The 25,061-nt window shown below is 43.5% G+C and overlaps 1 protein-coding gene across 1 annotated transcript in view; it reads right to left on the bottom strand.

Annotated features, from left to right (window-relative positions):
• The window catches only part of PHF21B (PHD finger protein 21B), a gene marked incomplete at its 5' end in the record, with an annotated part of 87,669 nt that overhangs the window by 53,127 nt on the left and 9,481 nt on the right, over positions 1 to 25,061 (bottom strand). Inside the window, one exon of the mRNA XM_070754718.1 lies at positions 12,790 to 12,882. Coding sequence (XP_070610819.1) covers positions 12,790 to 12,882 — 93 coding nt within the window. The remainder of the gene's footprint in view (positions 1 to 12,789; positions 12,883 to 25,061) is intronic.

Here is a 25,061-nt window from a genome sequence, read left to right as displayed (position 1 = left end):
GCAGTAATAATAACACTGGTGAACACACAAAAAATCACCAACAAAGGTCTGGTTTATGGAGTTTGATGTGTTGATTAAAAAAATATGCTTAGTTTTGCTCTCATAGAAACATAGAAACATAGAAGACTGACGGCAGAAAAAGACCTCATGGTCCATCTACTCTGCCCTTATACTATTTCCTGTATTTTATCTTACAATGGATATATGTTTATCCACGCATGTTTAAATTCAGTTACTGTGGATTTACCAACCACGTCTGCTGGAAGTTTGTTCCAAGGATCTACTACTCTTTCAGTAAAATAATATTTTCTCACGTTGCTTTTGATCTTTCCCCCAACTAACTTCAGACATAAAGTGTCTGATATAGAAGCATTTTTGTTATTACATTATTTCTACATTTTTCGGAGAATAAGACGCACCTTTTTCCTTCCTAAAAGATGCTGATAATTTGGGTACTCTATCTATCTATCTATCTATCTATCTATCTATCTATCTATCTATCTATCTATCTATCTATCTATCTATCTATCTATTAGATTTGTATGCCGCCCCTCTCCGTAGACTCGGGGCGGCTCACAACAAAATAAAACAGTTTATAACAAATCTAGCAATTTACAATTTAAAATATTTTAAAAACCCCATTATTAAGCAGACATAGGTATACGCTAAATGTAGCTTTCCCCGGCCCTAACTAGATGCTAATGAACTTCCCAGCTCTTACATTGCAGACTTTTTCATTGTTTATCTCTGCAAAGAATGTTTTCCAAGCCCTAAGTCTTTGCAGGGTTTTTTCCACTGATCTAACTTTCTCCGAATAAGTTTCTTTCCAGCCCTAACCAAGTGCTAACAATGTTTCCACCTCTTACCGGGTTGCAAGCTCTTTCATTATTACTCTCTGCAAAGAATGTTTTCCAAGCTCTAAGACTTTCCAGGTTTTTTTAATTGCTTTAACTTGCTCTGAATAAGTTTCTTTCCAGCCCTAACAAGGTGCTAACAATGTTCCCACCTCTTACCGGCTTGCAAGCTCTTTCTTTGTTACTCTCTAGGAAGAATGTTTTCCAAGCCCTAAGTCTTTGCAGGGTTTTTTTCCATTGCTCTATTCGCTCTGAATGTTTCTTTCCAGGTGCTAATGATGTTCCCAGCTCTTACTGGCTTGCAAGCTCTTTCATTGTTACTGTCTCTGAATAAAGTTTTTTTAAAGCCCTAACCGGGGGATAAAATAATGTGCTAGCTAAGGCCGCTAGCCAGATTCGCTAAGCAGATTCTTTCCCCTATTTTCCTCCCCCAAAACTAAGGTGCGTCTTATACTCCGAAAAATACGGTAGGTGATAATTTCTGTTTTCTTAATGTCACCAGTATATTTCCTATACCTTATAATAATGATGCTGCTCCGCGGAAACTATACCTGCTACAGAAAAACTATATACATTTTTGAAATCAGAACAAAACAATGTTTCAGAAAAGTATAAGGCAGTGATGGCGAAGCTATGGCACGGGTGCCACAGGTGGCATGTGGAGCCATATCTGAAGGCACGCAAGACGTTGTCTTATGTCAGCTTCAGCACATGTGTGCGCTAGCCAGCTGATTTTCGGCCTTCTTTTCATCCGTTTTTGTTCTCCCCTGGCTTCAGGAAAGCTTCCTGAACCCTGGAGATGGTGAAAAATCGCCCAACAGGCCTACCGGAAGTCCGGAGGCTTCAGTGAGGCCTGTGCGCATGTGTGAGGGGCACCGCGGAGGATTGTGCGCAGGCACAGAGGAGGGCATTGCATTATGGGTGTGGGTACGCACACAGACACTATCACATGCACGCACACCCTTTTGGCACCCGAGTCGAAAAAGGCTCGCCATCGATGGTATGAGGTCAACTGCGATGATTACAAAAATATTTTTTGTTTTCCTGTACAATCAGAGATCAAAATAGTGAGAGTTGAACTAAACACCCCAGTACTTTTGAAACCTGGTACTACAAGTGTACAAAAAAATTATCAGAAGTGCTCATTCATCCATTATTTTCTTTCCTCTGAATTCAAAATCCCATTACAGATAGTGATGGGCGAACTGAACCCGCACAATTCGGATCTGTACCGAATTTTGCGGTGTTTGGTATGCCGAACACCAACCCAAAATTCTTCCAAAGTTCAGGCAAAGTTCGGGGTCATGTTCGGCAATCCAGGCAGTGATCACCTGGGCGTCCTTAGCAACCTGCCGGTGACGTCAAAGCTCCGCCCCTGGAATCTCTTCATGGGAGGGATTCCCCAGCTCCTTCAAAGGGAGGTCTTCAAGTAAAAATAAACATTATTTTTACGAAAAAGGACACCGCAGCTGCGCTGCAAGGAAAGGGCGGTCCTTTCACGTAAAAATAAACACGTTTATTTTTACGTGAAGACCTCCCTTTGAAGGAGCTGGGGAATCCCTCCCACGAAGAGATTCCGGGGGAGGAGCTTTGACGTCACAGGCAGGTTGCTAAGGACGCCAAGGTGATCACTTCCTGGATTCCATGGAATCCAGGAAGTGATCACCTTGGCGTCCTTATCAACCTGCCGGTGACATCAAACCTCCGTCCCCAGAATCTCTTCATGGGAGGGATTCCCCATTCAGGTTCGAGTTCGGGTTCGGCCAAATTTTGTGTAAAATTTGGCCGAACTTACCAAACCCGAACACCATGGGGTTCGCCCATCACTAATTACAGATAGTCCTTGACAATGGAGCCCAACATTTCTATTGTTAGAAGTTTGTTAAGTGAAATTGGCCCCATTTTATGACCTTTCTAGCTAGAGTTGTTAAGTGAATCCCTGCAGTTTATTGTTTATTATTTATTATTTATTAATTAGACTTCTATGCCACCCTTCTCAAAACAACTCAGGACGGTGTACAACATAATAAATACAAACAATATATGTGTAGAAATCTAATTATTTTAAAAGAAATATACAAAATTAGCAAAATTCTAAAAAAAAACCAGGCACAGTCATCCACATTCATCCAATTCAATGATTCACAACATTGGAAGCAGACAATCTCGTTGCTTACGGTCTCCATGCCCGCTGGTAGGTAGGTCTTCAGAGCTTTATGAAAGACCAGGAGGGAGAGGGTGGTATATATCTCTGGAGGGAGTTCATTCCTGAGGGCCGGGGCAGCCACAGAGAAGGCTCTTCACCTAGGCCCCGCCAGACAACATTGTCTGGCTGATGGGACCTGGAGAAGGCTGATTCTGTGGGACCTAACCAGCTGCTGGGATACATGATGTTTATTAAATTAGCGGTGCAGTTGTTAATCGAATCTGGCTTTCCCATTGTATTTGATTAATAGAAGGTTGCTAATTGTCTGAATTTTGACCACTTGACCATGGAAAGGCTGCAAATGGCCATAAGCATGAAAAACAGTTATTAGTCTTTTTTTTCCAGTGCCGTTTTAACTTTGAGCAGTCACTAAATGACCTGTTGTATGTCAAGAAACAGCTGCATTAATGGTTAAATAATTCAATCTACATTAATATATCTTATTAGCAAAACTAGAAAGAATGCTATAATTAGGCTAATTTTAATACATATAACATTAGTGTATATGTGCAGATAAAATTTTGCATTGCACTGCAGTTTGTACAAAAATCTTAAAAGTACAGTGGTACCTCTACTTAAGAACTTTTCTAGATAAGAACCGGGTGTTCAAGATTTTTTTGCCTCTTCTTAAGAACCATTTTCTACTTAAGAACCCAAGACCGGAAAAATTTCCCAGGAAATTTGCGAGCGGCACGAAGGCCCGGCCAGTTTCCGGCCATTCCCCCTGGGTTTCTCTCTCTGGTGCAGTGTATGAGAGGCAGCCTTGCGCCAGATGTATGGGAGGCGTGTGCTCCTCCTTGCCACCTCAGAGTCCCTCTTTTTTTTAAATTAAGCCTTAAAGTTTTGTATTTTTTTGATTCCCCTCACCTCACTTTCTTCCTTTGGCAGCGACTGTCCTCCTCCTCTTCTTCCTCCTCCTACTCCCATCCAAATTCCGAGCTTTTATTTCTTTCCTAATGGGTTTGCACGCATTAATTGCTTTTACATTGATTCCTATGGGGAAAATTGCTTCTACTTTCAAACCTTTCTACTTAAAAACCTGGTCATGGAACGAATTAAGTTCATAAGTAGAGGTACCACTGTACAGTGAACCCTCGAGTTTCGCGTGTTCAAGTATCGCGAAAGGGCTATTTCGCGAGTTTTCAACCAGGAAGTAAACTCCACCATCTGCGCATGCGTGCCCTTCCACGCATGCATAGATGGTGGAGTTTCCCCGCCGGGCAGAGGCTTCCCTGGGTCTTCCCCCTCTTGCCCCCGTAAGACCCCAGCGGCGGCGCCAGCTGGGGAAAGCGCGCGCGTTTGGGGACTCCCTAGATCCGCTCCCCAGCTGGGGAGCGGATCTAGGGAGTCCCCAAACGCGCGCGCTTTCCCCAGCAACGCGCGCGCGGTGGGGACTCCCTAGATCCGCTCCCCAGCTGGGGAGCGGATCTAGGGAGTCCCCAAACGCGCGCGCTTTCCCCAGCAACGCGCGCGCTTTCCCCAGCAACGTGCGCGCGGTGGGGACTCCCTAGATCCGCTCCCCAGCTGGGGAGCGGATCTAGGGAGTCCCCAAACGCGTGCGCTTTCCCCAGCAACGCGCGCGCGGTGGGGACTCCCTAGATCCGCTCCCCAGCTGGGGAGCGGATCTAGGGAGTCCCCAAACGCGCACGCTTTCCCCAGCAACGCGCGCGCTTTCCCCAGCAACGCGCGCGCGGTGGGGACTCCCTAGATCCGCTCCCCAGCTGGGGAGCGGATCTAGGGAGTCCCCAAACGCGCGCGCGCTTTCCCCAGCAACGCGCGCGCTTTCCCCAGCAACGCGCGCGCGGTGGGGACTCCCTAGATCCGCTCCCCAGCTGGGGAGCAGATCTAGGGAGTCCCCACCCCGCGCGCGTTGCTGGGGAAAGCGCGCGCGTTTGGGGACTCCCTAGATCCGCTCCCCAGCTGGGGAGCGGATCTAGGGAGTCCCCAAACGCGCGCGCACCCCAGGCGCGAGCAACGGGGTGGGCGGGCGAAGGGCGGGCGGCAGTGGAAGCAAAAACACCATCTGCGCACGCGCAGATGGTGTTTTTACTTCCGCACCGCTACTTCGCTAAATATCGATCATCGCGTGGGGTCCTGGAACGGAACCCTCGCGATGATCGAGGGTTCACTGTAATTCTATTGCATATATAAACTGCTAACTCGGGTTAAACCCTGGGTCTCTGCTGCCCCCTTGAGAAAATTCAGCTCAGCTGCACATTCTATCTACATCTTAATAGCAATAGCAAATAGCAATAGCATTTAGACATATACAGTGAACCCTCGAGTTTCGCGTCCTCGAGCATCGCGAAAGGGCTATTTCGCTAGTTTTCAACCCGGAAGTAAACTCCACCATCTGCGCATGCATGCCCTTCCACGCATGCGTAGATGGTGGAGTTTCCCCGCCGGGCAGAGGCTTCCCTGGGTCTTCCCCCTCTTGCCCCGGTAAGACCCCAGCGGCGGTGGGGCGGGCGGGCGGCGCGCGCGAGCTTGGGGCAGCCTAGCTCCGCTTCCCAGCTGGGAAGCGGAGCCGGCAACAGCGTGGGCGGGCGGGCGGGCGGCGCGCGCGAGCTTTGGGGCAGCCTAGCTCCGCTTCCCAGCTGGGAAGCGGAGCCGGCAACAGCGTGGGCGGGGCGGGCGGCGGCGCGCGCGAGCGAGCTTTGGGGCAGCCTAGCTCCGCTTCCCAGCTGGGAAGCGGAGCCGGCAACAGCGTGGGCGGGGCGGGCGGCGGCGCGCGCGAGCTTTGGGGCAGCCTAGCTCCGCTTCCCAGCTGGGAAGCGGAGCCGGCAACAGCGTGGGCGGGGCGGGGCGGCTCACGCGAGCTTTGGGGCAGCCTAGCTCCGCTTCCCAGCTGGGAAGCGGAGCCGGCAACAGCGTGGGCGGGCGGGCGGGCGGCGCGCGCGAGCTTTGGGGCAGCCTAGCTCCGCTTCCCAGCTGGGAAGCGGAGCCAGCAACAGCGTGGGCGGGGCAGGCGGCGCGCGCGAGCTTGGGGCAGCCTAGCTCCGCTTCCCAGCTGGGAAGCGGAGCCGGCAACAGCGTGGGTGGGCGGGCGGCGCGCACGAGCTTGGGGCAGCCTAGCTCCGCTTCCCAGCTGGGAAGCGGAGCTAGGGTGTCCCCAAGCGCGCGCGCGCACCCCAGGCGCGAGCAACGGGGTGGGGCGGGCGAAGGGCGGGCGGCAGTGGAAGTAAAAACACCATCTGCGCAGGCACAGATGGTGTTTTTACTTCCGCACCGCTACTTCGCGAAAAATCGATCATCGCTTGGGGTCCTGGAACGGAACCCTCGCGATGATCGAGGGTTCACTGTACAGTGATCCCTCGAGTTTCGCGTCCTCGAGCATCGCGAAAGGGCTATATCGCGAGTTTTCAACCCGGAAGTAAACAACACCATCTGCGCATGCGTGCCCTTTTTTTCTATGGCCACGCATGCGTAGATGGTGGAGTTTCCCCAGCTGGGAAGCAATAAGAGCAACGGGGTGGGCGGGGGAAGGCCGGGCGGCGCGCGCGCACGGGGGGCCGCTTCCCAGCTGGGAAGCAGCGAGAGCAACGGGGTGGGCGGGCGAAGGCCGGGCGGCGTGCGCGGACAAGCGGCAGCAGCGAGGCGGCGGGGAAACCCCAATCTTTGGCTCCTCGCTGCTGCGGTGGAAGTAAAAACACCATCTGCGCATGCGCAGATCGTGTTTTTACTTCCGCACCGCTACTTCACGAAAAATCGATCGTCGCGTGGGGTCCTGGAACGGAACCCTCGCGATGATCGAGGGACCACTGTATAGCGCTTCACAGTCTAATAATAATAATTAATAATAATAATTTATTAGATTTCTATGCCGTCCCTCTCCGCAGACTTGGGGAAGCTCAAAGTGCTTTACAGCCCCTCTCTAAGCAGTTTACAGAGAGTCAACATATTGCCCCCAACAATCTGGATCCTCATTTTACCAAATTGGGAAGGATGGAAGGCTGAATCAACCTTCAGCCTACTGAGATTCGATCTACCAAACTGCTGGCAGTCGGTGATCAGCAGAATTAGCTTGCAGTACTGCACTGTAACAAATGCGCCACCCAGGCTCTTAATGCTAAGTTTCCACTTATTTATTTATTGGATTTATATGCCGCCCCTCTCCGAAGACTCGGGGCGGCTAACAGCAATCATAAAACAGCGTACAATAATAATCCAATATTAAAAACGATTAAAAACCCATTAATATAAAAAACCAATCATAGATACAGACATACCATGCATAAAATTGTAAAGGCCTAGGGGGAAAGGAATCTCAATTCCACCATGCCTGGCGGCAGAGGTGGGTTTTAAGTAGCTTACGAAAGGCAAGGAGGGTGGGGGCAATTCTAATCTCTGGGGGGAGTTGGTTCCAGAGGGCCGGGGCCGCCACAGAGAAGGCTCTTCCCCTGGGTCCCGCCAAGCGGCATTGTTTAGTTGATGGGACCTGGAGAAGACCCACTCTGTGGGACCTAACTTGTCGCTGGGATTCGTGCAGCAGAAGGTGGTCCCTGAGATAATATAACAAATAAAGTGTTACTGTGTGCACAATGTTAAGTCTTTTAAAAAAATCAAGGCCAAGAAAAATTAGCATAAAGAGCTGTTTCTGTGCTGAACTGTTTTAATCCTCACTTTCCACACGGTGTCAGCGAACTTTAACTAACAGTGTTAAAATATACAATTGAAGGATTAGAGATTTTATTTTAAAAGGCCCCAACAATATACACTGCAAGCATATGTTCAATGGTGATAAAAGTATAAAGAGGAGGTTATGCGCTAAATTCTAAAATAGAACCAAGTAGTGCCAATAAAACAGAATATTTGTAGCTCAGGGTTGAAATGAGGGGTGTATCGCACTCTATGAGCCTGCTTGTTTTCTTGTAGACGTTTTATTACCTAACTAGGGAACGTCATCAGTGCTGGTGATGATGTCACCTAGAATCAAGTAGTCATGAAGATATTTATGCCCTCTGCATCTTGAATACTTATACCCAAGAAATTTAATCAGGTGGCTGTCTGAAATACAGTGATACCTCGTCTTACGAACTTAATTGGTTCTGGGACGAGGTTTGTAAGGTGAAAGGTTCGTAAGAAAAAACAATGTTTCCCATAGGAATCAATGGAAAAGCAATTAATGTGTGCAAGCCCAAAATTCACCCCTTTTGCCAGCCGGAGCGCTAGTTTTTGCGCTGCTGGGATTTCCCTGAGGCTTCCCTCCATAGGAAAACCCACCTCCGGACTTCCGTGTTTTTGCGATGCTGCAGGGGAATCCCAGCAGGGCAATCCCAGCAGCGCAAAAACGGGCACTTTGCTGGCAACGTAGGTCCGGAGGTGGGGTTTACCAGCGAAGAGAGCCCTAGCGAAATCGCAGCATTGCAAAAACATGGAAGTCCTCGAAACCCCACCTCCGGATTTCCGTGTTTTTGCAAAAACATGGAAGTTCAGAGGTGGGGTTTCCCATGGAGGGGAGCCTCAGGAGAATCCCAGCAGCACAAAAACGGGCGCTTCGCTGGCAACGGAAGTCCAGAGGCGGTGCATCCCAGCGGAGGCAGCTTGGGTTCGTAAGGTGAAAATAGTTCGGAAGAAGAGGCAGAAAAATCTTAAATCCTGGGTTCATATCTCGAAAAGTTCGTATGACGAGGGGTTCGTAAGACGAGGTATCACTGTACACAATATTATTAGAAAAGAAAGCTGATACTCTTATCAACATTTCATTTCAAGAAATGATTTTATCATAGTCCCCATTGGAAATCTTTCTGAGGTTCCACCGTGTGAAAATTTGGAAGCGTTCGTTTAAAAAACGCATAAGGAAAACAGTTCATTTCAGCCGCTGTCTTTCATTAAATTGTGTGTTCGCTGGTGATGCAAAGTTAAGCTCTTCCTCCTTCATTCTGGTCCTTGAAAACATTCTTCTTCATTTAAAAAAAAAAAAGAACAAAACCCACACCTGGATTGTGATTTCCAGCTACTATCTGAACAAACAGCCGCTCAATACCGTTGAATGAAATAGTTTTCTGCAAAACTATGGTTGGCTGCACAGAGGATAGACAGACACAAGAGACCGTGGGAAGAGACAGTCAAAGTTCACAAGACAGCTTGTTCACATAACTACAGTTTAGTATTCCATGGAGTAAAATCCTTTAGAGCTCTAACTTCCTCGGCACTCATTCCTCCTGCTCACCCGAACCTTGCATTGCGATCTTTAATAAAATTACTATTTAAAAAGTACAATCATCCTGCACGTCTGCCCTATTTTCCATGCTCTTTAAACATACTTCTTCCTATCACTCTTCAATGCCCATCAGTGCACACTTATCTTAACTGCCTGGGTGAATAACACAGAATTTAGATTTGTGAAGTTTAGAAACATAGAAACATAGAAGACTGACGGCAGCAAAAGACCTCATGGTCCATCTAGTCTGCCCTTATACTATTTTCTGTATTTTATCTTAGGATGGATATATGTTTATCCCAGGCATGTTTAAATTCAGTTACTGTGGATTTACCAACCCCTTCTGCTGGAAGTTTGTTCCAAGGATCTACTACTCTTTCAGTGGAATAATATTTTCTCATGTTTCTTTTGATCTTTCCCCCAACTATCTCCGAGACCGCCTGCTGCCGCACGAATCCCAGCGACCGATTAGGTCCCACAGAGTGGGCCTTCTCCGGGTCCCGGCAACTAAACAATGTCAGTTGGCGGGCCCCAGGGGAAGAGCCTTCTCTGTGGCGGCCACGGCCCTCTGGAACCAACTCCCCCTGGAGATCAGAACTGCCCCTACCCTCCTTACCTTTCGTAAGCTCCTTAAGACCCACCTTTGTCGTCAGGCATGGGGGAACTGAGACATCTCCCTCGGGCATATACAATTTATGAATGGTATGTTTGTATGTATGTGTGTTTAGAAAATGGGGTCTTTTAAATATTTTTAAACAGTAATTTAGATTTGTTGTAAATTGTTTTCACTTTGTTGTGAGCCGCCCCGAGTCTGCGGAGAGGGGCGGCATACAAATCTAAATAATAAATAAATAAATAAATAAATAAATAAATAAATAAATAAATAAATAAATAAATAAACAAACAAACAAACAAATAAATAAATAAATAAATAAATTCAGATTGCGTCCCCTTGTTCTTGTGTTCACTTTCCTATTAAAAACACTTCCCTCCTGGATCTTATTGAACCCTTTAACATATTTAAATGTTTCGATCATGTCCCCCCTTTTCCTTCTGTCCTCCAGACTCTACAGATTGAGTTCATTAAGTCTTTCCTGATACGTTTTATGCTTAAGACCTTCCACCATTCTTGTAGCCCGTCTTTGGACCCGTTCAATTTTGTCAATATCTTTTTGTAGGTGAGGTCTCCAGAACTGAACACAGTTTATAATAAAGATGAAGAAATGACCTCTTCTACACAGCTGCAAAAAGCACACAGTCATTTCTTTCTCAATCCCACGGTCACATGATCAAAATTTGGGTGCTTAGCAACTACTGCAATGCTGTCTACATGAGGCTACCTTTGAAGAGTGTTCAGAAACTGCAAATCGTCCAAAATGCAGCCGTGTGAGCAGTTATAAGCCTTCCAAGGCATATCCGTGTATCTCCATCACTCCACGGACTGCATTGGCTGCCGATTAGTTTCTGGACACAATTCAAAGTGTTGGTCATGACCTATAAAGCCCTACATGGCATCGGACCAGATTACATACGGGACTGCCTTCTGTCGCATGAGTCCCAGCGACTGGTGAGGTCCCACAGAGTCGCCCTTCTCCAGGTCCCGCCAACTAGACAATGACGCTTGGTGGGACCTAGGGGAAGAGCCATCTCTGTGGGGGGCCTGGCCCTCTGGAATCAGCTCCCCCCAGAGATTTGCACTGCCCCCACCCTCCTCGCCTTCCGTAAAAGCTTAAAGACCTATTTATGCCGCCAGGCTTGGGGCCATTAGATTTTAGCCCCCTGGCCGACGAATGTAGTGTATTTCGATGTGTGAATGGTAATGAATGATTTTAATATTAGTATTTTAAAAAAATTTAGTCATATTAAATGGATATCCCAGACAGTGCTTCAACAGATAGCTTGGGTAGTCCAATAACAGAGAAAGGAACGTTTTTCAGAGTGTTACATCATAACAACATTCATTCATTCATTCGATTTATATGCCGCCCCTCTCCGAAGACTCGGGGTGGTTTACAACAGGGGTCCCCAACCACCAGGCCGCGGACCAGTACCGGGCCGCGGGGCATGTTGCACCGGTCCGTGGAGTCAGCAGCTGCCGGCCCTCATGCCGCCACCCCCTCCCTCCAGCGCTTCGCCTCCCGCCGGGCAAGAGGCCTCGGGAGGCAGGTTCTGCCGGCCACAGGACGATGGATGGGACAGAGGGGCGGGAAGGACTGAGAGGCTCAAGCCTCTTTTGGCTTCTGCCGCTTTTGCGTTTTTGGCTGGGGGGAGGCAGGAGGGCCAGCCTGACCCCCTCTCTCCAGCGCTTAGCTCCCGCTGGGCAAGAGGGCTTGGGAGGCAGGTTCTGCCGGCCACAGGACGATGGCGGGAAAGAGGGGCGGGGAGGACCAGCACCCCCATGCTTAATCCCGCCCACAACCACGCCCCTTTCCGCCCCCACTGGGCCATAGAAAAATTGTCTTGCTGAAACTGGTCCCTGGTGGAAAAAACGTTGGGGACCACTGGTTTACAACACATAGAAAAAAACAGAAAATTTCAATAAAATCAATCCAATTAAATTAAAATTACAAAGCAATTTTAAATCCCTAATTAAATTAAAAATTGATCACACCCATTCATACAGCAATCATAAAATCATTTGTTGGCCAGGGGCTAAGATCTAATCAGCCCAAGCCTGATGGCATAAGTGAGTCTTAAGATTCTTATGAAAGGCGAGGAGGGTGGGGGCAGTACGAAACTCCGGGGGAGCTGATTCCAGAGGGCCGGGGCCCCCACAGAGAAGGCTCTGTGCACCAAATGACATTGCTTAGTAACTTAGTTGATGGGACCTGGAGAAGGCCAACTCTGTGGGACCTAACCCGGTCGCTGGAATTCATATGGCAGTAGACGGTCCCGTAAATAGTCTGGTCCTTCCATTTACGTGGAGGGAAGGGAAGAGAAGAAAAAAAAACTTCCTTGAAAGAGATTAATATTACAGGTGAACAGAGCTTCTTTTTTAAAAAATGTGGTATTTATCACTAGCATAGAAACATAGAAACATAGAAGACTGACGGCAGAAAAAGACCTCATGGTCCATCTAGTCTGCCCTTATACTATTTTCTGTATTTTATCTTAGGATCGATATATGTTTATCCCAGGCATGTTTAAATTCAGTTACTGTGGATTTATCTACCACGTCTGCTGGAAGTTTGTTCCAAGGATCTACTACTCTTTCAGTAAAATTATATTTTCTCACGCTGCTTCTGATCTTTCCCCCAACTAACCTCAGATTGTGCCCCCTTGTTCTTGTGTTCACTTTCCTATTAAAAACACTTCCCTCCTGGACCTTATTTAACCCTTTCACATATTTAAATATTTTGATCATGTCCCCCCTTTTCCTTCTGTCCTCCAGACTATACAGATTGAGTTCATTAAGTCTTTCCTGATACGTTTTATGCTTAAGACCTTCCACCATTCTTGTAGCCCGTCTTTGGACCCTAGCAATTCAGGTAGTCCTTGATTACAAGCTTATCTTTTAACGTATCTTGTTTGAAAGCCAATAAAATCAAAGTAATGAACTTTCCTACCTGAGGTAGCACTGCTGGTCTTTGTCCTGCCAACCTCTGCAAGGAACTGACCTGAGGAACTTTAATCGGCACTGAAGTAATGGTTCCCAAAGCCTGCCAGGAAAATTAAAAGGGAAAAAAAAGTATTTATTATTCAATTTATCCACATCATTAGGGCTCAAGACTTTGCCTAACCCAGGGAAACATAAAACCCAGACCACGCTAAAGACAAGGTGTCACCTGTAAAAGCCGTATCAAACACACAAATCAGATAACGCTCTCTACATGGGGCTACCTTTGAAAAGTGTTCGGAAACTTCAGATCGTGCAGAATGCGGCCGCAAGAGCCATCGTGGGGCTTCCTAGATTCGCCCACGTTCTGCACTCCACGGCCTGCATTGGCTGCCGATCGGTTTCCGGTCACAATTCAAAGTGTTGGTAATGACCTTTAAAGCCTTACATGGCATTGGGCCAGAATACATCCGGAACTGCCTTCTACCGCACGAATCCCAGCGGCCGATAAGGTCCCACAGAGTTGGCCTTCTCCGGGTCCCATCGACCAAACAATGTCGTTTGGCGTCCCCAGGGGAAGAGCCTTCTCTGTGGTGGCCCCGGCCCTCTGGAACCAACTCCCCCCAGAGATTAGAACGGTCCCCACCCTCCTTGTCTTTCGCAAATTACTCAAGACCCACCTTTGTCACCAGGCATGGGGGAGTTAAGTTATCCTTTCCCCCTAGGCTACTACAAGTTATGCATGGTATGTTTGTGTGTATGTTTGTTTGTTTTTATAATAAGGGTTTTTTAGTTGTTTTTATTAATTGGATTGTTCATGTTGTTTTACCACTGTTGTTAGCCGCCCCGAGTCTGCGGAGAGGGGCGGCATACAAATCCAATAAATAATAATAATAATAATAATAATAATAATAATAATAATAATAATAATAATAAGCAACCAATATTTAGAAGCTAAAATCAGAGTGAAGGAATATCTCCCCCCAAAACAGCCTTTCCTTCTCAGCCCCACTTTTCCTTCCCCTGATAAACCCAAATCCCAGTTTATTTCATCAGCTAATGAATTGCGGAGAACAGAAAAATACTGAAGAAAAACAAAAAGTGCCGAGAATTTTTAAAAATAAAAAAGGAGGACAAGAACAACTCGGCCAAACAGTTTCTTTGTGTACCTGAAGACCAGAAAAGCTGATTATATGATGTTTCCCAATGAAGCTATCATCAGTTCTGTCACCTACATGCTCAGAAAATGCCACCAATTTATTTCCCCAAAGAATGCTACCTCTCGGGAGAATGGAGACAAATTATGGTATTCTTCACTTAACGAAATGTTTAGTGCTCAACAATATGTACTTAATGTTTACCAACCTCTTAATATTAAAACTTGGCTGTTTAAAATTTAACAAGGGAAGCGTTTACATAAATATAGGGGTAGATCATCTCTGATGTTTATTTCTATTATATTCTGTATGCATATTTAATACGTGACTTCTATCTGGATTTTGCTGATGAGCTGTCCAGCAGATTCTGCACAAAGCTATGTTGGAATGGCATGCGTTGATTTTTGTAAAAGTGTTTATTTTATTTATCAGTCTGCTGAAGATGGGAGAAAAAAAGCAGGAGCTCTGTCTTGCTTGGGAACATAAAACTATTCCACTTTTCGTTATTGTAATGCAGGGGTGTCAAACTCAAGGCCCGTGGGACCGATCCGGCCCACAGGGTGCTTAAATCTGGCCCCCAGGACTGGCCTGGAAATATCAGCAGACCAACCCATGGCCCACTGTCAGACTCCACAGCCTCTTGAAGCAGTCTGCTGGCCAAAAACAGGCCGCGAGCTGGCCCTTTGATATTTCCAGACCGGTTTCCTGGAGGCTGTGGAGGCTGAAAACAGCCACATAATTATAATCTGATCCACGTAATTGTAATCCAGTCCAATCCGATCCTCCTGCACACTTTGCCTGATGAAAATGGGCTGCGTGGAGGCCCCATGCAACTCCCATGTATCCTCCATACGGCCCATTTTCGGCTGGCAGAGTCTGCAGGAGGATCGGATTGGACTGGATTACAATTATGTGGCCACAACTAAGTGCCTGATCTGGATAGACAACAAGCAACATCTTATCCTACAGTTTAATGCCAGATTTTACATACTGTAGGTCCATTTAATCTGCAACCCACTATCTATAATTGACCGCCATTTTTATTTACTATCCTGGAAATTTACCTCTGCTGTTAGATCCGATATTATCATTTTATTTATGCGATTGCATTTTTATTATCGGTTGAATAATAAAAACACAATAGTTTAAATAGCCTTTCTGCCCGGAGAAGCAATTTACTATTAAACGATGGGGTATAGATTTAGAAATAAAAAGATTAGTGGAGTATGAAGAATAAGTGATAAATGTTTGCCAGTAACAGCTGGTAGAAGATATAGGGAAATGGTTATAGTAAAGAACCGTGGAAAGAAAGAAAAGGGGGCGGATACATCTTGAGCCTGTGTCAAATGCCCACCCTTGTCACACCCACCCTGGCCACGCCCACCTCGGTCACTACCACTATTTGGCCCTCTAAGGTCAAACACAACCCTGGTGCGGCCCTCAATGAAATCAAGTTTGATACCCGTGCTGTAAAGCAGTGTTTCCCAACCTGGGCAACTTGAAAATATCTGGACTTCAACTCCCAGAATTCCCCAGCCAGCATTCGCTGGCTGGGGAATTCTGGGAGTTGAAGTCCAAATATCTTCAAGTTGCCAAGGTTGGGAAACACTGCTATAAAGCACGATGCACAGGGCTAATCTTGAACGTACTCAAATGTCTCAAGTAGTACAGATTTTGGATACAGGAATTCCGCCTGTCTTAACCAGGTGAAGGCCCTGTGTGTAACCAGTTCAAAATATGCTCCTTTTCTATGCAATGGACGATAAGAACTAGCTCTGCTTCTAAAATCTACCATTGGGCAATGCTATCTGCCTTATCAAACTACGTTCAACCCAACATCTGGCTAGAATCAAGATAACCCCTTCCAATTATCCCATTATTTGCAACACTATGGTTATTATTATTATTATTATTATTATTATTATTATTATTATTTATTTATTTGTTTATTCTTTGTCCAATATACAATACATCTGGAAGAGAATAGACATTAAGTAATACTGTATATATGAAGATAGAAAGTAAAAAAAGAAGAGAAGTGGATGGGAGGGAGAGGATATATATGATATAAGAGATAAGGAGAGAATATATATGATATAGATAGATAGATAGATAGATAGATAGATAGATAGATAGATAGATAAGGAGAGAATATGTATGATATTTAAAATAAGGGAAGACAATTGGACAGGGGACGATAGGCACTTATTTTCAGAAAGCTTCGCACAGAAATTTGGCTACAGCTAATTCCCCCAATAAAAACTCCCAATATACTTGGCTTAACATCTAAATGAAGAGCAAACAGCAAGTTTCCAGCTTACATATTAGCAAGAATTTAAGGAGCTTTATGTCATATCTGCTGAGTTGGAAGTTGACAAGGACAGAAGTTGGAGCACTGAAGGACGTAGGAGCTTAGACCATCAAAGCTGCGGTGAAACTGAATTTCTTTGTGAATTCCCAGCTCACAATTTAAGCAGAATGGCCTAGTAACCGTTCTTTTTTGGTATTTGTACGAGAACAGACTCATAAACTAGACAATGTCACGGGGCGGGACCTAGGGGAAGAGCCTTCTCTGTGGGGGCCCCGGCCCTGTGGAATCAGCTCCCCCCCAGAGATTCATGTTGCCCCCACCCTCCTCGCCTTCCGTAAGAGTCTAAAGACTCATCTATGCCACCAAGCTTGAGGTAATTAGATTATACCCCCTGGCCAATGAATGTATGGTGGGTTTGTTTGAATGGATATGTATATATGTAAATAGTTTTTTTCTAGCTTTTTAAATGTAATTCTTAATTCTAATTTTAATTAATTATATTTCGATGTATACTGTTGATGTGAGCCACCCAGTCTTCGGAGAGGGGTGGCATATAAATTTAATATAATAGTAATAGTAGTAATAATAATAATAATAACAACAACAATAATAGTAGTAATAATAATAGTAATAATAATAGTAATAATAATAATAACAACAACAACAGCAACAACAACAACAACTACCATCTACCAGTGGCAAAGAACTGGTGGGATCATAAGCCCAAAAAAGTGGTCGCAAATTAGCAAGCAAAACTACTGTGGGACTTCCGACTTCAGACAGACCGAATTCTGAAGCATAACACACCAGACATCCTGATTGTGGAGAAAAAGAAAGTATGGATCATCGACATCGCAATCCCAGGAGACAGCAGAATTGAGGAGAAGCAGCTAGAGAAATTAGTGAAATACGAAGATCTAAAAATCGAGCTGCAACGACTCTGGCATAAGCCCGTGAAAGTGGTCCCAGTAGTACCTGGCACACTGGGCGCAGTGCCAAAGGATCTCAGCAGACATTTGAAAGCCATTGAAATTGACAAAATCTCCATCTGTCAATTGCAAAAGGCTGCTTTACTGGGATTGGCAAACATAATTCACTGCTACATCACGCAGTCCTAGGTGCTTGGGAAGCGCCCAACTGGTGGTGATGAAATACGAAATCCAGCATAGTGATCTCGTTTGCTGTGTTGTACTGACATAATAATAATAATAATACACTGGAAGTACAGCTCATTCACTATGCAAGTAGTTCTTGACTTTTACAACAATCATTGAGCTTAGAATTAATGTCATAAGTCATGCCAGTCATTAAGCAGATCATCACATGACCATAGCCGATTTACAACCTGTTTCGTGGTTGTTGTAAATGTGGCACTCATAAATGCCGTGGTTGTTAAGCAATCGCTCTTAAGCGAACGCATCCTCTGCACATGAGTGGGGTTTTTTTGCCGGACACAGGAAGTAAACACCAGTTTCCGGCCAAAAAAAATGTCATAAATCATGTTCATGTGACCACAAGAAGCTGCAAATGGTCATAGATACTGGCCAATTGTTGATACTCAAGGTACAAGCATATGATCATGGTGTGGTGTATGCATGTGTGTAGATCAGACCTTCGAATCCAGGTCTGAAGTATCTTTTGGTGGGTGTAAACCAGAGATGGGTTCTTGTCATTTCAGACCAGTTCTATAGAACCAGTAGCGGGAATTTTCCCGATTGCTGAATTAGCAGTGATGGCAGGCTTGCCACGTCCTCGAAGTGGCTCTCTCTGCGGTGCCACAGGCACCACCCTCTTGTGGTAAGCAGTGTTCCCTCTAATTTTTTTTTGGGGTGGGCGGAAAAGTATAGTGTCTGAGCGGCAGTCCCTTCGGGACTGGGGGGCACAGAAATAAATAAATAAATAAATAAATAAATAAATAAATATAAACAAACAAACAAATAAAAACCCCACCCTGTTTTGCCTCAGAGAATTTCAAAATAAAATACTGTACTGTGTGTCTATAACAGTGAGCTCATAATAGGGCAACTCTATCAATATCAAAATGCCACTTAAATAGTTGAGCTAGTTTCAAACTAGATTTTGATTTTCTTTCTCTCTTCCTTACTCCCATTCTTTTTCTTTCTCTTTTCCTTCCTCTCTTTTTTCTATCTGTTTCTCTCTCTTCCTCTCTCTCTCTTTCCCTCTCACTCTTTCCCTCTCGGCTTCTGGGCAGGTTTGGAAAACTCTGAGTTGATGATGATTTTTAAGTGAGCGATTGCTCACTGCTCAGCTTAGAGGGAACTATGGTGGTAAGTAACTCTGAACTGCTGCTAAGCAGCCGGTCATAAATCAAGGATCACCTGTATTTCTGCAAGCAGCTGTTCAAGCTTTCATACAGCCTGACTTGAATGGTACAGGTTATTTCTCCATCCAACTGAATTGATATTCTCTCCTTGATTTCCTGTTCTTACTTTGCCTTCTGTTTCTGGGAATAAGACATTTTTTTTCTGCTTTCCCCCCCCCCCCTGATGTTGGTAAACCCGGTGCTTGTTCTTATGAACCTTTAATTAACAATCAAAAAAGACATTTTTCCTGCAATGCCTGACCTTTAAGTGCTTTGCATGAGTTTATGGATACCGGCAGAAACAATAATTTTAAAAGGTTATTTTATAACTGCAGAATAGTTTGTAGCGGCACTTTTGTCGAGATAAATTAGTTTCTTATTACTACGTTTATGATGTTAAGCTTTTTAATAAAAAAAGGACTGTAGGAGTCAAAAGATAACCTCAAATCTGCTGTACGGCTGAAGACTCCATGCAGTTGCCTTCATCCAAGCTCCTACAATATCGTTCTGCACTTCAGAGGAAAATGCTGTATGATTATGTCACTCTTCCATTCATATGCTCACAACAGCCTGAGATGAGAATTTATAGAAAGCAAGATAGACAGGTAGATGGTAGGTAGGTAGGTAGGTAGCTAGATGGATGGATAGATGATAATAATAATAATAATAATAATAATAATAATAATAATAATAATTTATTGGATTTGTATGCCGCCTCTCTCCGTAGACTCGGGGCAGCTAACAACAATGATAAAAACAACATGTAACAATCCAATAATAAAAACAACTAAAAACCCTTATTATAAAACCAAACATACACAAAAACATACCATGCATAACCTGTAATGGCCTAGGGGGAAGGAATATCTCGACTCCCCCATGCCTGGCGGTATAAGTGAGTCTTGAGTAGTTTATGAAAGACAGGGAGGGTGGGGGCAGTTCTAATCTCCAGGGGGAGTTGGTTCCAGAGGGCCGGGGGCGCCACAGAGAAGGCTCTTCCCCTGGGGCCCACCAAACGACATTGGTTAGTCGACGGGACCCGGAGAAGGCCAACTCTGTGGGACCTTATCGGTCGCTGGGATTCGTGCGGTACCAGGCGGTTCCGGAGGTAATCTGGTCCAATGCCATGTAGGGCTTTAAAGGACATGACCAACACTTTGAATTGTGACCGGAAACTGATCGGCAGCCAATGCAAGCCACGGAGTGTTGAAGAAACATGAGCGAATCTTGGAAGCCCCACGATGGCTCTCGCGGCTACGTTCTGCATGATCTGAAGTTTCTGAACACTTTTCAAAGGTAGCACCATGTAGAGAGCGTTGCTCTCTAGATAGATAGATAGATAGATAGATAGATAGATAGATAGATAGATAGATAGATAGATAGAAAGATAGATAGATAGATACCGTAGATGTAGGTAAGTAGGTAGGTAGGCAGGCAGGCAAATAACCAGAATTCACACCGAAACTATTTTATAAAATAATGATGACACTCGGAAGTGAAAAATGAACAGCACTAATCCCCATTCATCCAAAATTGGCAATATCACTTATTCAACAGACTGATAACATAATAAAGATATTCAATAATTACAATTTTTAACAGACTGAAGCTCTACAGTAGCAAATGTCAGTGAACTGAAGAAGGTGTGTCCATTTTTAAAGAGAAATTATTTGGGGAATACCATAATTCCATGAGCCTTTCAACAAAATAATACTTAACCAAGATAAACATAGAGAGGTTATCAGTTAAATATATATTATTGCTGCAACCTGATAGGTGAAAAGCAGGTTCCCAGAGCAAGATGAAAGTATCTTACGACGTCTGAATAGTTCAATCAAAATGTGAGAAATCAGCATCAAATACAAAGTTTACAATAGGGAAAACATTACCCACTTCATCTCTAAATAAAGCAGGTTGGATGTGCTTCCATTCTTCTCAAAGTTAAACAAAAGCTAACTAAATAACCTTCAGGCAACTGAATAAAGGTACAGAAGGGCTTACGTTTCAGTCATAATTCCCAATTTAGTAAAGTTACATGAAATATATTTGCATCACTTTCCTGGGTTGATTTATTAAACATTTGTGTTGTCTGTAGTATTTTTTAAATAAAACTTTTTGCAGTAAGTTTGCTGTTACATTACTGTAGCCACCCACCCTTCCTCACATAAAAGCCAGCTCTGTTTTCTGTTGCATATAAGATGCTGGAGCTATTTTAAAGAATTCCCTCCCCTGTTCCATGCTCAGTATTGGCAACTGAATGGATTTTTAATGTAGTAGAAAGAGGAGAACAGATTGCTATGGCAACTGCGAAGATGAAAATTCTTAACTTGAATGGACATTCAGAAAAGTAATTGCAGGGTGCTGTGTGCGCGAGTGCATTTATTTACAAAGGATGTGGCAAGGCAACCTTGAATTTGCTCTTAAAAACTTAAGGAACATGAACTCAAAGCTTTCTTCTCGACAAACATTGTACCCGCTATTTTTAGACATGGTGGAAAAGCTGAGAAAAGAAAGTAAAAATCTTTTATGTGGAAGCCCACATTTCCAATACACGTTTTAGCAAAACACTTGATGAATCTTAAGTTCTACACTAAAACACCTTTGAGGCAGATTACAAATTTTTTATGTCAATTATGGCAGAGAGATTAAATATCTACAAGATTTAAATTATTATTATTATTTATTTATTATTATTTATTCTTTGTCCAATATACAATACATATGAAGGAGAATAGGCATTAAGTAATATATATAATGATAGAAAGTAAGAAAGAAGAGAGGTTGGAGGAAAGGAGAGAAAATGTATGATATTCAATTCAATTCAATTCAATTCAATTTATTGGATTTATATGCCGCCCCCCTCCGAAAACTCGGGGCGGCTAACAACAGTCATGAACAATATACATGAATAATATACAGTAAAAAAAATGAGATAAAGGAAAGAAGATTGGACAGGGGACGATAGGCACATCAGTGCACTTATGTACGTCCCTTACTGGCCTCTTAGTAACTTGGAGAGGTCAATCGTGGAGAGTCTTAGGGAGAAATGTTTGGGGCTGGGGGCTGACACCACTGAGTCTGGCAATGAGTTCCACGCTTCGACAACACAATTGTTAAAGTCATGTTTTTTACAGTCAAGTTTGGAGCGGTTGATGTTAAGTTTGAATCTGTTGCGTGCTCTTGTGTTGTTGCTGTTGAAGCTGAAGTAGTCATTGACCGGAAGGACGTTGCAGCATATGATCTTGTGGGCAATACTTAGATCGTGTTTTAGGCGTCGCAGGTCTAAGCTTTCAAGATCCAGGATAGTTAGTCTATTTTCGCAAGGTATTCTGTTACGAGTGGAGGAGTGAAGGGCTCTTCTGGTGAAGTACCTTTGGACGTTTTCGAGAGTGTTGATGTCTGAGATGTGGTGTGGGTTCCAGACAGATGAGCTGTATTCGAGAATGGGTCTGGCATAGGTTTTGTAGGCTCTAGTCAGTAGTGAGAGATTGCCAGAGCAGAAGCTACGTAGGATCAGGTTAACAACTCTGGAAGCCTTCTTGGCGATATTGTTGCAGTGGGCTTTAGCACTTAGGTCATATCTACAAGATAATATTAAACAAGGTGGATTTGGCCTACCAGATTTCGAAACTTACTACCAAACATCGACTTTACTTTGGCTAAAAGATTGGATAGACCTTAAAAATCAAAGACTACTAGCACTAGAAGGACACGATATTTTACAAGGGTGGCATGGCTTCCTTTGGAATGAAAAGAACAAAATCCCAACATATTTCAAAAATCATACAATTAGAGACTCTTTAATGATAACATGGACAAAGATTAAAAAAGAATACTACCAGAAAATCCCAAGATGGTACTCCAGTCTGGAAGCCCTTACACATTCCAATATCTTTCAAATTCAAAATCTGGTAAACTACAATCATATACTAGATGAGAAAGGAAACATTAAAACAAGACAACAATTAAAAGATCAAAATATTAATATTGATTGGTGGCCATATTCACAAATTCGGGCAAAATGGAATAAAGACAAAAAAAATAAGGCGAACAAGGACAGAAACACCAGCCTGAAGATGATGAGTGGGACCTCATCGAAACGTCGCCAGAAATTTCCAAACCCTACACGGGAAGAAACCCGAATATACCAAGACCGTCATACCTGTACCCGTGAAAATATACGAAAACAAATATATGTGTGTGTGTGTGTGTGTGTGTGTGTGTGTGTTTGTAGATTTTCACAGGTAAAGGTATGAAGGTCTTGGCATATTCGGGTTTCTTCCCATATAAGTTTCAGAGATTTCCGGTGACGTTTCAACGAGGTCCCACTCGTCATCTTCAGGCTGGTGCTTTTGGCTTTGTGCTAGGGTGAACATGTTGTTTAGGCTTAGTCTGAATAGTTGTAAACCAAAACTATTAACTACCTTTGTAACTACTACTTTTTAATTACTTTTAACTTTTGTCCAGGGGTGGGTTCCTTCAGGTTCGCCCAAACCGGTAGCAACCTTCTGGTGATGTCACGATGACATCACAGACCTAGTTCGGACAATCCCGGTCTGTGGGCATCGCAATTTTTTATTTTTTTTTAATTATATATATATATATATTATTTTTTTTTCTTCTGAGCATGCACAGCAGCTGAGTTTCTGGCACTGTGCATTGCAGGCGCCATCTTGTTTTCACCTTTTGTTTTGGGGATTTTTCAGTACTGCGCATGCTCACGCCCATTCATCACTGTATTGTATACAGTACATTAATAATAATAATAATAATAATTATTATTATTATTATTATTATTATTTATTAGATTTATTTATTAGATTTGTATGCCCTCTCCGCAGACTCGGGGTGGCCCACAACAACAATAATAACAATGTGCAATGTAACAAATCTAATATTTAAAAGAAAGTATCTAGAAACATATCTCATCAAGCTTCACACAATCGTGTGAAATGTTCTCCTTTCATCAGCAGAATTATGACTTCAATAAGCATCCTGATAAATGTGTCACTAAACTCCAATTTTTTGATCTAGAAACCCTAGTACAAAAAAGAAAAGTATGGCACAGTGCCTAGAATAGCAGACTGCAAGCAAATCTGAACATTTTAATAGAATATATTTGACTTATTTGATTTATGCAATGCCCACTTCTAGAAAATAAGCAGGGATAAAATGACTATAACTGTATATGCACCAGATGATTTTAACGTTAAGGAAAATGCAATTGTATATTTTAGTCCAGATATTTCTAGGTACTACCTGGGGATGTGGATCGGGCTAGGAGATATTTTTGGGGATAACAATATAGACATTGAGGGGAAAAATAGGAAGAGTTCATAAAGTAAACCATATAAAGGCCCTTAATAATGTTCCCCATGCTTTCCATGAACATGTTTTTCCCCAAGAATTTAGTCTGGAACGAAAGAAGGGGAGAGGGGAGGGGAGAGGAAGCAACCAGCCAATCGACCATTACTTACAGGCCCAATATTTCAGGTCCAACTACACATACTTAGTCAAAAAAGTTATTATTATTATTATTATTATTATTATTATTATTATTATTTATTTATTTATTTATTTATTTATTTATTTATTTATTTATTTATTTATTTATTTATTTATTTATTTATTTATTTATTTATTTATTTATTTATTTATTTATTTATTTATTTATTTATTTATTTATTAGATTTGTATGCCGCCCCTCTCCGCAGACTCGGGGCGGCTCACAACACTGATAAAAACAATATATAATGACAAATCTAATAATTAGAATCTAAAATAGGGATTTTTTTTCCTGTATGGTGATGGTACACTTTATGCTTTCTGTTTTGTTTTTTGTAAAATTCTAAAAAAAAATCAATAAAAATATATTTTTTTAAAAAAGAATCTAAAATAACAATTATACATTTAAAAATCTAAAAACAAGGAACCCCAATATAAAAAACATATATACAGCCATATCATGCACAAAAACTACATAGGCAAGGGGAGATGTCTCAGTTCCCCCATGCTTGACGACAGAGGTGGGTTTTAAGGAGTTTACGAAAGGCAAGGAGGGTGGGGTCTCAGAACCTTTGACATCATTCCCCCTCCTTCTTTTGAGACAGAAGCTGCTTCTATACTCCAAAGTCCAAAGGTCATCAAACTTGGCAATTTTAAGACTCGTGGACTTCAACTCCCAGAATTCTCCAGCCAGCATAGCTGGTTGGTGAACTCTGGGAGTTGAAGTCCACAAGTCTTAAAGTTGCCAAGTTTGGGGACCCATGCAAAACTAATAGAATGAACAAACCTCTTTCTAATCCAGCCCTGAACCTACGATTACATCCGAAGTCACCTGGATTTCTGCCAGGGATTGTGACTGAAAAAAATAAACTAATTAACATTATTTTCTCATTTTCCATGCTGACTGCAGTTGTAATAATTTCTACTCAGGGGTTTTCTGAAACCTGGAAATTATTCTAAGGGTTTCTCTAGGACAGAAAGGTTGA

The sequence above is a fragment of the Erythrolamprus reginae genome, chromosome 6 (assembly GCF_031021105.1).
Source record: "Erythrolamprus reginae isolate rEryReg1 chromosome 6, rEryReg1.hap1, whole genome shotgun sequence".
NCBI classification, from domain to species: Eukaryota; Metazoa; Chordata; class Lepidosauria; order Squamata; family Dipsadidae; genus Erythrolamprus; species Erythrolamprus reginae.
This window is presented reverse-complemented; position numbering and strand designations above follow the sequence as displayed.